This window comes from Coregonus lavaretus (genome assembly GCF_964263955.1).
Source record: "Coregonus lavaretus genome assembly, chromosome: 21".
Taxonomy (NCBI): Eukaryota; Metazoa; Chordata; class Actinopteri; order Salmoniformes; family Salmonidae; genus Coregonus; species Coregonus lavaretus.
The window spans coordinates 16,973,039-16,986,060 of record NC_140008.1 but is presented as its reverse complement, the minus strand read 5'-3'; the positions used below and the strand labels follow the sequence as shown (position 1 = coordinate 16,986,060).

The 13,022-nt window shown below is 42.9% G+C and overlaps 2 protein-coding genes across 4 annotated transcripts in view; one reads left to right on the top strand and one right to left on the bottom strand.

Moving 5' to 3' along the window:
* The window catches only part of LOC311149299 (uncharacterized protein), a 176,407-nt gene that overhangs the window by 81,697 nt on the left and 81,688 nt on the right, over positions 1-13,022 (bottom strand). The window lies entirely within an intron of this gene.
* Positions 7,355-13,022, top strand: part of LOC311148990 (histone-lysine N-methyltransferase, H3 lysine-79 specific-like) — a 45,585-nt gene continuing 39,917 nt past the window's right edge. For all 3 annotated transcript variants that reach the window (XM_084186046.1, XM_084186045.1, XM_084186044.1), the window contains exon 1: positions 7,355-7,682. In XM_084186046.1, coding sequence (XP_084042172.1) covers positions 7,602-7,682 — 81 coding nt within the window. In that variant the 5' untranslated portion in view covers positions 7,355-7,601. The remainder of the gene's footprint in view (positions 7,683-13,022) is intronic.

Sequence of the window (13,022 nt, the reverse complement as noted above, 5' to 3'; positions counted from 1 at the left end):
GGCTGGCGTGGTTGCATATGGTCTGCGGTTGTGAGGCCGGTTGGTCATACTGCCAAATTTTCTAAAACGACTTTGGAGGCGGCTTATGGTACAGAAATTAACATTCAATTATCTGGCAACAGCTCTGGTGGACATTCCTGCAGTCAGAATGCCAATTGCACGCTCCCTCAACAATTGGGTGACAAAACTGCACATTTTAGAGTGGCCTTTTATTGTCCCCAGCACAAGGTGTACCTGTGTAATGATCATGCTGTTTAATCTGCTTCTTGAAATCAAATCAAATCAAATTTGATTAGTCACATGCGCCGAATACAACAGGTGTAGACCTTACAGTGAAATGCTTACTTACAAGCCCTTAAACAACAATGCAGTTTTAAGAAAAATAAGTGTGAAGTAAAAAATAGATAAGTAAAAATAATAAATACAAATAGAAAAATAAAAAATTATTAAAGACCAGCAGTAAAATAACAGTAGCGAGGCTATATAAAGGGGGTACCGGTAGAGAGTCAATGTAAGGGGGCACAGGTTAGTCGAGGTAATTGAGGTAATATGTACATGTGGGTAGAGGTAAAGTGACTATGCATAGATAATAAACAAAGAGTAGCAGCAGAGTAAAAAGAGGGGGTGGGGGACAATGCAAATAGTCCAGGTAGCCACTTGATTAGCTGAGTCTTATGGCTTGGGGGTAGAAGCTGTTAAGAAGCCTTTTGGAGTTAGACTTTGCGCTCCGGTACCGCTTGCCATGCGGTAGCAGAGAGAACAGTCTATGACTAGGGTGGCTGGAGTCTTTGGCAATTTTTGGGGCCTTCCTCTGACACCGCCTGGTATAGAGGTCCTGGATGGCAGGAAGCTTGGCCTCAGTGATGTACTGGGCCGTACGCACTACCCTCTGTAGTGCCTTGCAGTCGGAGGCCGAGCAGTTGCCATACCAGGCGGTAATGCAACCAGTCAGGATGCTCTCGATGGTGCAGCTGTATAACTTTTTGAGGATCTGAGGACCCATGCCAAACCTTTTCAATCTCCTGAGGGGTAATAGGCATTGTCATGCCCTCTTCACGACTGTCTTGGAGTGTTTGGACCACGATAGTTTGTTGGTGATGTGGCCACCAAGGAACTTGAAGCTCTCAACCTGCTCCACTTCAGCCCTGTTGATGAGAATGGGGGCGTGCTCGGTCCTCCTTTTCCTGTAGTCTACAATCATCTCCTTTGTCTTGATCACGTTGAGGGAGAGGTTGTTGTCCTGGCACCACACGGCCAGGTCTCTGACCTCCTCCCTATAGGCTGTCTCATCGTTGTCGGTGATCAGGCCTACCACTGTTGTGTCGTCGGCAAACTTAATGATGGTGTTGGAGTCGTGCTTGGCCATGCAGTCATGGGTGAACAGGGAGTACAGGAGGGGACTGATCACGCACCCCTGAGGGGCCCCCATGTTGAGGATCAGCGTGGCAGATGTGTTGTTACCTTCCCTTAACACTTGGGGGCGGCCCGTCAGGAAGTCCAGGATCCAGTTGCAGAGGGAGGTGTTTAGTCCCAGGGTCCTTAGCTTAGTGATGAGCTTTGAGGGCACTATGGTGTTGAACGCTGAGCTGTAGTCAATGAATAGCATTCTCACATAGATGTTCCTTTTGTCCAGTGGGAAAGGGCAGTGTGGAGTGTAATAGAGATTGCATCATCTGTGGATCTGTTGAGGCGGTATGCAAATTTGGTTTCTGGGATATTGGTGTTGATGTGAGCCATGACCAGCCTTTCAAAGCACTTCATGGCTACAGACGTGAGTGCTACGGGTCGGTAGTCATTTAGGCAGGTTACCTTAGTGTTCTTGGGCACAGTGACTATGGTGGTCTGCTTGAAATGTTTGTATTTGTATTTATTATGGATCCCCATTAGCTGTTGCCAAGGCAGCAGCTTCTCTTCCTGGGGTCCAGCAAAATTAAGGCAGTTCATACAATCTTAAAAACATTACAATACATTCACAGATTTCACAACACACCATGTGCCCTCAGGCCCTTACTCCACCACTAACACATATCTACAGTACAAAATCCATGTGTACGTGTGTGTATAGTGCGTGTGTGTGTACAGTGGCTTGCGAAAGTATTCACCCCCCTTGGCATTTTTCCTATTTTGTTGCCTCACAACCTGGATTTTTGGGGGGTTTGTATCATTTGATTTACACAACATGCCTACCACCTTGAAGATGCAAAATATATTTTATTGTGAAACAAACAAGAAATAAGACCAAAAAAACAGAAAACTTGAGCATGCATAACTATTCACTCCCCCCAAAGTCAATACTTTGTAGAGCCACCTTTTGCAGCAATTACAGCTGCAAGTCTCTTGGGGTATAAGCTTGGCACATCTAGCCACTGGGATTATTGCCCATTCTTCAAGGCAAAACTGCTCCAGCTCCTTCAAGTTGGATGGGTTCTGCTGGTGTACAGCAATCTTTAAGTCATACATTTTACCACAGATTCTCAATAGGATTGAGGTCTGGGCTTTGACTAAGCCATTCCAAGACATTTAAATGTTTCCCCTTAAACCACTCAAGTGTTGTTTTAGCAGTATGCTTAGGGTCATTGTCCTGCTGGAAGGTGAACCTCCGTCCCAGTCTCAAATTTCTGGAAGACTGAAACAGGTTTCCCTCAAGAATTTCCCTGTATTTAGCGCCATCCATCATTCCTTCAATTCTGACCTGTTTCCCAGTCCCTGCCAATGAAAAACATCCCCACAGCATTATTTTTCAATTCCTCATCAATCCACAGGGATTTAACAGTTTTTACAGTCATGTTCTTAATGGGTGCATGCTTATTAGTAACTGGAATAAGCAATTTCATAAATGTGTCAAGTGCAGTGTCTGTTTGCTCCTCATTACACACCACGGATTCAACAACATAGGAATCACTACAAAACGTATTGTATGACCTCTTATACACAATATTAGGCCCAGCCTTTGGAACTTTGGTTTTCCTAGATATGGCTACTATATTGTGATCACTACATCCAATGGATTTGGATACTGCTTTCAAACAAATCTCTGCAGCATTAGTAAAGATATGATCAATACATGTTGGTGATTTCATTCCTGTACTGTTTGTACAGTGGGGAAAGTATTTAGTCAGCCACCAATTGTGCAAGTTCTCCCACTTAAAAAGATGAGAGAGGCCTGTAATTTTCATCATAGGTACACGTCAACTATGACAGACAAATTGAGAAAAAATAATCCAGAAAATCACATTGTAGGATTTTTAATGAATGTATTTGCAAATTATGGTGGAAAATAAGTATTTGGTCACCTACAAACAAGCAAGATTTCTGGCTCTCACAGACCTGTAACTTCTTCTTTAAGAGGCTCCTCTGTCCTCCACTCGTTACCTGTATTAATGGCACCTGTTTTAACTTGTTATCAGTATAAAAGACACCTGTCCACAACCTCAAACAGTCACACTCCAAACTCCACTATGGCCAAGACCAAAGAGCTGTCAAAGGACACCAGAAACAAAATTGTAGACCTGCACCAGGCTGGGAAGACTGAATCGGCAATAGGTAAGCAGCTTGGTTTGAAGAAATCAACTGTGGGAGCAATTATTAGGAAATGGAAGACATACAAGACCACTGATAATCTCCCTCGATCTGGGGCTCCACGCAAGATCTCACCCCGTGGGGTCAAAATGATCACAAGAACGGTGAGCAAAAATCCCAGAACCACACGGGGGGACCTAGTGAATGACCTGCAGAGAGCTGGGACCAAAGTAACAAAGCCTACCATCAGTAACACACTACGCCGCCAGGGACTCAAATCCTGCAGTGCCAGACGTGTCCCCCTGCTTAAGCCAGTACATGTCCAGGCCTGTCTGAAGTTTGCTAGAGTGCATTTGGATGATCCAGAAGAGGATTGGGAGAATGTCATATGGTCAGATGAAACCAAAATAGAACTTTTTGGTAAAAACTCAACTCGTCGTGTTTGGAGGACAAAGAATGCTGAGTTGCATCCAAAGAACACCATACCTACTGTGAAGCATGGAAGTGGAAACATCATGCTTTGGGGCTGTTTTTCTGCAAAGGGACCAGGACGACTGATCCGTGTAAAGGAAAGAATGAATGGGGCCATGTATCGTGAGATTTTGAGTGAAAACCTCCTTCCATCAGCAAGGGCATTGAAGATGAAACGTGGCTGGGTCTTTCAGCATGACAATGATCCCAAACACACTGCCCGGGCAACGAAGGAGTGGCTTCGTAAGAAGCATTTCAAGGTCCTGGAGTGGCCTAGCCAGTCTCCAGATCTCAACCCCATAGAAAATCTTTGGAGGGAGTTGAAAGTCCGTGTTGCCCAGCGACAGCCCCAAAACATCACTGCTCTAGAGGAGATCTGCATGGAGGAATGGGCCAAAATACCAGCAACAGTGTGTGAAAACCTTGTGAAGACTTACAGAAAACGTTTGACCTGTGTCATTGCCAACAAAGGGTATATAACAAAGTGTTGACCAAATACTTATTTTCCACCATAATTTGCAAATAAATTCATTAAAAATCCTACAATGTGATTTTCTGGAAAAAAAATTCTCATTTTGTCTGTCATAGTTGACGTGTACCTATGATGAAAATTACAGGCCTCTCTCATCTTTTTAAGTGGGAGAACTTGCACAATTGGTGGCTGACTAAATACTTTTTTTCCCCACTGTAACTACCCTGGTAGGTTGACTGATAACCTGAACCAGGTTGCAGGCTCTGGTTACAGTTTGAAGCTTTCTCTTGAGTGGGCAGCCTGATGAAAGCCAGTCAATATTTAAATCACCCAGAAAGTATACCTCTCTATTGATATCACATACATTATCAATCATTTCACACGTTATCCAGATACTGACTGTTAGCACTTGGTGGTCTATAGCAGCTTCCCACCAGAATGGGTTTTAGATGAACCTGTAACCATATTACTTCAACAGTATTTAACATGAGATCCTCTCTAATCTTCACAGGAATGTGGTTTTGAATATAAACAGCAACATCTCCACCATTGGCATTTCTATATTTTCTGTAAATGTTATAAACTTGTATTGCTACCACTGTATCATCAAATGTATTATCTAGGTGCTAACAGTATAAATATGGTTCTTAGGCACATGATAACTGCATACAATAGCTGTAGGATCAGCAGAGGCATTCAGGGCAGTTAGAGGGACATACATTAGGTTACTTATATTGTGTCTACCGACGCCCCTGGTGTAATGTACATTTGCTGAAGCATTATGACAACTCTGCGTCACAATGGTAGGGATTAGCTGAGCTGGGGTCATTGATAAGTAATTGTCTCAACGCAGCCTTATAATGCTGTGAAAGGATCCAGGAACCCAAATTATTTGGGTGGATCCCCTCCTCCTTATAAAACGTGTTTTGTTTCCAAATGATATCGAAATTGTCAACAAAAGTTACACCCATTGAGCTGCAATAATCACGTAGCCAGTTGTGAAGAGCAAGAATCCTGCTAAAGCGTTCAATGCAGTTGCCGCATTGGAACTCTGAGTGATCCGGTTTGTCCCGATACAAAGCGTAATAAATACAGCGCTGGAACCGTTCATTTAGTTATCCAGACAAAGGGGGCTCCATTGCAAAACTCATCTGGTACCAACTTCGTTAGCTTGATGGCTAGCAGCTTAGCATCTCTGTCTGGTAAGCTCGTGTCACTGGGCAGCTCGCGGCTGTGCTTCCTTTTGTAGTCCGTAATAGTTTGCAAGCCCTGCCACATCCGACGAGCGTCGGAGCCGGTGTAGTACGATTCAATCCTGTATTGACGCTTTGCCTGTTTGGGATTTCTTATAAGTGTTAGAGTCCCGCTCCTTGAAAGCAGCAGCTCTACCCTTTAGCTCAGTGCGGATGTTGCAGTACCATGGTTAGCCTTAAACTTCCCTGGCTTCAATGACAGAGGGTAGTTGTTCTCCCCTGCTTGAGTTCACGGACCCAGGGTTCGACAGTTTTGCTTCGGTACTGCAGTTTAACACAGAGAAGTCAGATTTGAACATTCCTAATAAGACACATTAGTCATCACCTTTGTGCTCAAAACATCCATTGAATTATTCAAATCATTGTTGCTGAGGCCGATTTATTTGTTCTATCATTCACAGCCGAAGATTAACATTTTATATTCATAAAATGTCTGCCATGTTTTTGGATGACGTGACGACGTAGTCGCTGTTAGTGCGCATGAGACGTTGGTCCATATAAACCGGATGCAACCCTGATATAGCCGGTCCATGAATCGGGGAACGCGAGTAGATTACCTTGAAAACAATGGTCTGACATCTTGGACACATTCTCCAGTTCTCCTTATACCTCAGTACTTGAGTTAGTCAGTGCAAGGGGGCAGCACTGAACTAGCCTGCAAAGCCACTTCCTGGAGTAGCTCAAACGTTGCATGTTATGGGTGCATTCCTCTGCCCACTCATTGCTGACGCATGCCAGCTCTTACAACGCCTGGAAAGGCATTTGAAGTATCAGCTGCTGCACCTGATTAGGCAACAATCACCCCATTAAAGGTGTAAACATTTTACCAATCTGTTAGTTGATGACGTGGCATGCAACCATTGGTTGATGTATGCAACGTCTGAGCAGGGGACGCAACCTTTGTCTCCATGAGAAGCGGTCTTAATGGTTATGTCTAGCTGGAATATTGCTTTTGTCAAATTGACAGCAAAATAAGATTTTTGTGTGTGGGTATTTTAGCTAATCCTAACCCTTTTCCTATCCTAATTATCCTAACCTGCTGCATAAGTGATCCTAAACCTGATACGAAAAGTCAATTTTGGCAAAAGCTGTATCCCTTCTAGACAAAACCCATCTTAACGGACTTAATTTGGCATCAATGCGCTATTGAGTCTTCACGTAGGAATTAATTGTCACGTGATCAATGGCTTTGTCCATTCATATTCTATAGTCATTGGTGGCACCCCATTGCGAAAAAAAAAGTGTGTCCCTTGATGAACACACTTGACAGAAGATCCATCACCACTGAACGTAAATTGAGGAAAGCAAAACGACCTCGGTCTGTCCCCTCTGCTCCATCCAAAACATTGCTTTCATTGTTCACTGTCATCACACACAGTGAGTAGTCGAGTAAAATGGTATCTCCCGCCAGTTGTCCGTTATTGGTCCCGGGAAATTCTAATTCAAACTGTCTTATACAGAGGAGAATGGCTGGTTGTTTTCGTCATGCTCATCATTCGAAATGTAAGAATCCAGTTGTACACACCCGGTAACCGTTTATACTTCCTATGCTCTGACTGCCGCCCCCCCCATAAGACATTAAAACCAGGTCCCCCCTCCCTGACGTTTCTGTCCCTTTGGTAGTGACCGATTTTCACGCCGGGCAAGATGGCGGCTGTACTGCCGAGGTGTAGCAGCCGCTCGGCATGAAGTCATTTTTTAATACATTGATTTAAATCAAACGGAAATATTTGAACACCGGACTACAGGGAGCGTGTACTACTTCCCACTCCATTCATCGACATTAATTTTCCTCTGTTGTGTTAAGGATTATTTTTCTGACAAAATGATAATTGTAGTAGCTCGCTAAACTAGCTAACGTTAGCAAACACCGGAGAAAGTGTATAATGGGAGAAAAGCTAGAACTCAAGCTGAAATCGCCAGTTGGAGCCGAAGCTGCTGGCTACCCGTGGCCATTACCAGTATACGTGAGTATTTAATCATACCAACCAAGTTGCCAGCTATGACTTTGCCAACCAAGTGAGGTTTAGATGTAGCTATTCATCCCTGTAATAATGTAGCCAACTAGCTGTAGTTAGCTAGCTACTAGCTCATGTGTTAGCTAAGGTTAAGTTACATACAGGCCAGACAGACGGTCCACCACAGAGCTAGCCAGAAGCTGAAAGAAGTGGATAACATTATATCCACCAATTCTCAGTGGAGTGGATAGCCAACAATGTGGCTACTGACTGTGAGTGGAACACCTTACTAGTAGCTAGTAGGTAACTAACGTTAACGCATAAAGTACACACAAATCGTTAGATGGCAAACATTACACATGAGAAGCGTTGCACACCTAGCTATCTAACTACAGTAGCTAGTTATAGGTCTCGGTTCCTCATTTTCACAAGTCTAGCAGAAGCTCTCCACCATTTGGTTTCGGTTGGGTCAGTAAGTTAACTTAGCTAGGTACTGTAGCTAACTAGTTACGGTTCAACCACAGAATGGGTTAGTTATACATCTTTGGTTCAACTCCGCTAGCTAGCATTAACGGTTTTCTTTGACTCATTATAATTCTCGTGAGTAATGTTAAGCATTTATTTAGCTAGAACGCTAGCTCGCTAACTTTTCCTGTTATGCACCTACCCATGTTTTTATGCTAACTAGCTAGCAAGCCGTCTTTTGAAGTGCGAGTCATAGGAGAGCGATGTTTTAACACCCCTGTCATTTGCAATACGTATACTTCGACTCATGCATGCAAGAAATCTTGCCAGAACTTTAAACAATGTATCAAATATGGGACAATATGTTTTGCTAAATATTATGCAGAAAATTTACAACCACAGCAGCTGGACTCCAAATGTCTCTCAGCCTGGTGGTCACTGCCTTGTTGACGTCTACTGTTACTGTTATTGCACAGAAAGATTGTTGCATACTCGAGTCTGACTGAATCTAGGGGATAGCTAGCAGCTGGGATTACACCTAAAATCCAGCACTCATGAGGCAATCCTGCACTCATGCCAATAGGGTACAATCTGAAGGTATAATTTGCATTAGCATAGCACAAACACTACACAATTTCCCACAACTCTAGTCCCTTTTATGGTTATATAAGTTGCTTTAACACCAGGTCCAAGAAAACAAATAAATGGGGCTTCAGGGAAGTACCATCCCATGTGACTCCCACATGGTATGACCAGTTATCCATCCCACTTCTAAAACCAGTCCCGCAAATTCAGAGGATTACATTATCATTACATTTACGTCAATTAGCAGACGCTCTTATCCAGCGCGATTTACAAATTAGGTTAATTCACTTTATGATAGCCAGTGGGACAACCACTTTACAATTTTTAAATTAATTTTTAGAGTATATTTATGAATTTCATTTGTTTTTATATATCTATATATTTGTATTCTTTAAAAAAAAAATTTCTTTCTTATTTTTAATTTATGTATTGTTATTTTTTCATTGTTTTTTTTAATTATTTGAGTTGAATGTGTTCAGCATGCCTTGAACATATGCTTTAGCTGAATTTCATGCTAAAGTTTACCAGATTATTGTATAAAGGGGAATGGAAGCAGATGAAATGATTGTGGTTTTTCTGGTGGCTTCAATTGTGTTTCAGCTCTATTACTCATTTATAGTAAATTGCGGTGAGACGGTACTTGGAAAAAAACTACCTGAAAGTGTATTTCTCAGAATGGCTGAGTGTTGTCTGTGGTGCCTCTAGTGTTCTGTGTCACACTGGGTAATGTCCCTTAAGGTCAGAGTTCAGGAACTAGGCAGTGCTGCTGTTGATGCAATCCTCCACAATTGGTAATGGCTGACTTCACTCCATTACACCAGAGACTGATAGCAGGACTGTTGCATGACTGGCCTCCTCTCAGAAAAAGGCAACACAAACAAATCAATAACATTTTATGTCACATGCTTCATAAATAGGTGTAGACTAACAGTGAAATGCTTACTTACGGGCCCTTCCCAACAAAGCAGAGAGAATAAAGAAAATAACACCAGGAATAAATACACAATGCGTAACAGTTTGGTGGTGGAGGAGCTGCCTCACCAAACTGTTATTCTGTGTTATACCATGGCATTGTTGAATACTCATTTCTGATTGGCTTGAAAGGCATTATAGAGCATGCGTTATTTAAGTGAAAATGCCTGAGATGCTGGTGTTTGGAGGATATATTGGCATGGGTGTTGTTAGGCCTGAGACTGCTTTGAGAGCATTATCACTTTTATACAGCGGTTTACCAACATTCAAATAATGAATGACATATTTTCATTGAATTTATTCATACTATTTCATCCTTCCACGATATATAGTCCCGACACAAATCTAGGGTTGCTACCTAAGCTGGCTGGTCATTCATTCTATCGGTTCGGTTGCCAGAGATGCGACCCAGTCGTTAAGTATTTTTGTTCTAAATCTATGGACGTGACCCAGTCGTTCGTTCTAAATGTTCGGTTGCCATGATGATCTATAACTATCATTCATTCTACTTGAAAGCAAGTTTAAGAAGTGGTAAACCTATGTGCGCTATTTCTATGCTTCCCGCTCTTAAGTTTTGTTTTTGTGTCTTTGAAGTTTGGTTTTGTACACCAGCTTCAAAAAGCTCAAGCAACAATATTTTTGGTGTGGAAAATATATTTCACAGCGGTTTAGATGGTACAATGATTCTCTGCACTATACTAGCTTATTTTGTCTCACAAACTGAAATGAGGCAAACTATTAGTTTTAGCAACCAGGAAATGGCGGTGCAAATTCTGCATAGTGGAACTTTAAGGTGTTTTCTATTTTTTTTTATTTTTTTGGGGGGGGATACATCCATAATGCATGAGCTAATGTGCGATTTCGCCTGGCATAGAACATGTGCTCTCTCTCCAGGCCACTGTTCAGAAGAGAGCCAACTACACAACTAACACAATAACTTCAAATTGAAGCTGGAATGACAGCAAACTAGCTACATTTCGTGTGTTTCTATTTACATTTCTTTGTATATATCCATAAAAATGATGCCAGCTGATTCATGATTTCGCCTGGCTGAGGAAAGCTGCCAGCCTGTCTGTTTCGTCCTAACTCCTGACACGTTTATTACCATAGGACGGATGGAGATCGAATTTCAATATTGAAACAATGTTGCAGATGTCTGTTGCAGATGTCCGAGAGACAGACAGCAAGGTTATTTCAAATCTCCGCTGTTGAAAACCAAATGTTGTTGAAAACTAACTTCTCGTCGAACATCTCATTCTGAAATCATGGGCACTGATTTCAGCACTGCTCCTGCCCACCAAAGATACTGTACATCATACATATTCCAATACTTCTGACCAAATTGCTCCACTCACCCACAGAAGGAACGTGCACTGTTCTGTTGTTCACTGCACAACATAACAGTAAAATATGCTGCCTGCCTGTCTCCCCACGCTGAAGCTGCTACCATTCACATGCTTTAACACGCTTTCTCTCATTCTCACACAGTCACCATCTGCGGATTTAAATCTGTAACTGCTTCCATATGAAGAACACCTCTTGTGCCACAGAGCCCTTTGTTGAATTGTTTGCTTGGCGCTTTAACTAAAGCCAGAATGCTTTCGCACATTACATTATTTAAATCAACGTTGCCTTGCCTAGTTTGTGTTGTCAAACTTGTGGTGTTCCTATCTTCCTCAAGTATTTCTACCTGTGTGTTAAAGTGAAACTTTAACAAGCCATTCATTAATGAATTGGGCAAACATGTGACCTGTGGTGTTATCAGGGAAGATCAAGCATACAGGCATGTTAAGGCAGTTCTGCCTAAAGAATTAGACTGTGACGGACGGATTGATGGAATCAGTTATTTTTCTCTGTAGTAATGATATCACTGCTGCACCTGGTTAGTTATTTGTTCATTGGTCGTGAGTAATACGCAGTGGAGCGGTATTATGCCCCTATTCCCCAGCAGTGCGTCATGGTGAGATAACGAAACAGAATGAAAGGGCGGTGGAGGGAGGGAGGTAGTGAGTGGTTGAGTCAGTTCCGTCGTCGTGCCCACAACAGGGGGCTGAGAGGGGAAGAGAGAGCGGAGGGTTGGCTGTTAGAGCTCCTCTCTCACGCGTCATACGCACTCTTTCTCTCAGCCAGCGTTTATTTTTAGCAGCAGCGCTGGTGTTGCTGTGTGTGCGCGCGGCAGGAACTCCCCCCTCGCCGCCTCCACACACACTGAACAGGCTGATTGTATGTGTATACTGCTGTCTGTCTGGGACCAGCACATTAACCCTACACACAATTGTAGCACAGTAAGCTCATTGGAGCCCTCCTCATTTTTGCTGCATGTACAGTCACTGAGTGGCGCAGTGGTCTAAGGCACTGCATCGCAGTGCTAGCTGTGCCACTAGAGATCCTGGTTCGAATCCAGGCTCTGTCGTAGCCGGCCGCGACCGGGAGACCCATGGGGCGGCGCACAATTGGCCCAGCGTTGTCCAGGGTAGGGGAGGGAATGGCCGGCAGGGATGTAGCTCAGTTGGTAGAGCATGGCATTTGCAACGCCAGGGTTGTGGGTTCGATTCCAGTATAAAAAAATTAAAATGTATGCACTCACTAACTGTAAGTCGCTCTGGATAAGAGCGTCTGCTAAATGACTAAAATGTAAATGTACAGTGCCTTCAGAAAGTATTCATACCCCTTCACTTACTCCAGATTTTGTTGTTACGGCCTGAATTCAAAATGGATTAAATCGATTTTTTTCTCTCACCCATCTTCATACAATACCCCATAATGACAAAGTGAAAACATGTTTTTAGAAGTATTGAAGTGTGTAAATGAGATTTCTGTAAGTATTCACACCCCTGAGTCAATATTTGGCAGCGATTACAGCTGTGAGTCTTTCTGGGTTAGTCTCTTAAGAGCTTTTCACACCTGGATTGTGCAACATTAGCCAATTTCTTTCATTCCCCCCCAAACAATTCTTCATGCTCTGTCAAATTGGTTGTGTGTCATTGCAAGACAACCATTTTCAGGTCTTGCCATAGATTTTGAAGTCAAAACTGGAACTCGGCAACATTCACTGTCTTTTTGGTAAGCAACTCCTGCGTAGATTTGGTGTTTTAGGTTATTTTCCAGCGTAAAGGTGAATTCATCTCCCAGTGTCTGGTGGAAAGCAGACTGAACTGGGGGGGGGACACACTCCCTACTCCCTACCAATGACAAGCATAAACGTAACATGATGCCGCCATCACCATACTTAAAAATATGAAGTGGTACTCAATGATTTGTTGTTGGATTTGCCCATGCATGTTTTAGAATATTTTTTTATTCTGTACAGGCTTCCTTTTCACTCTG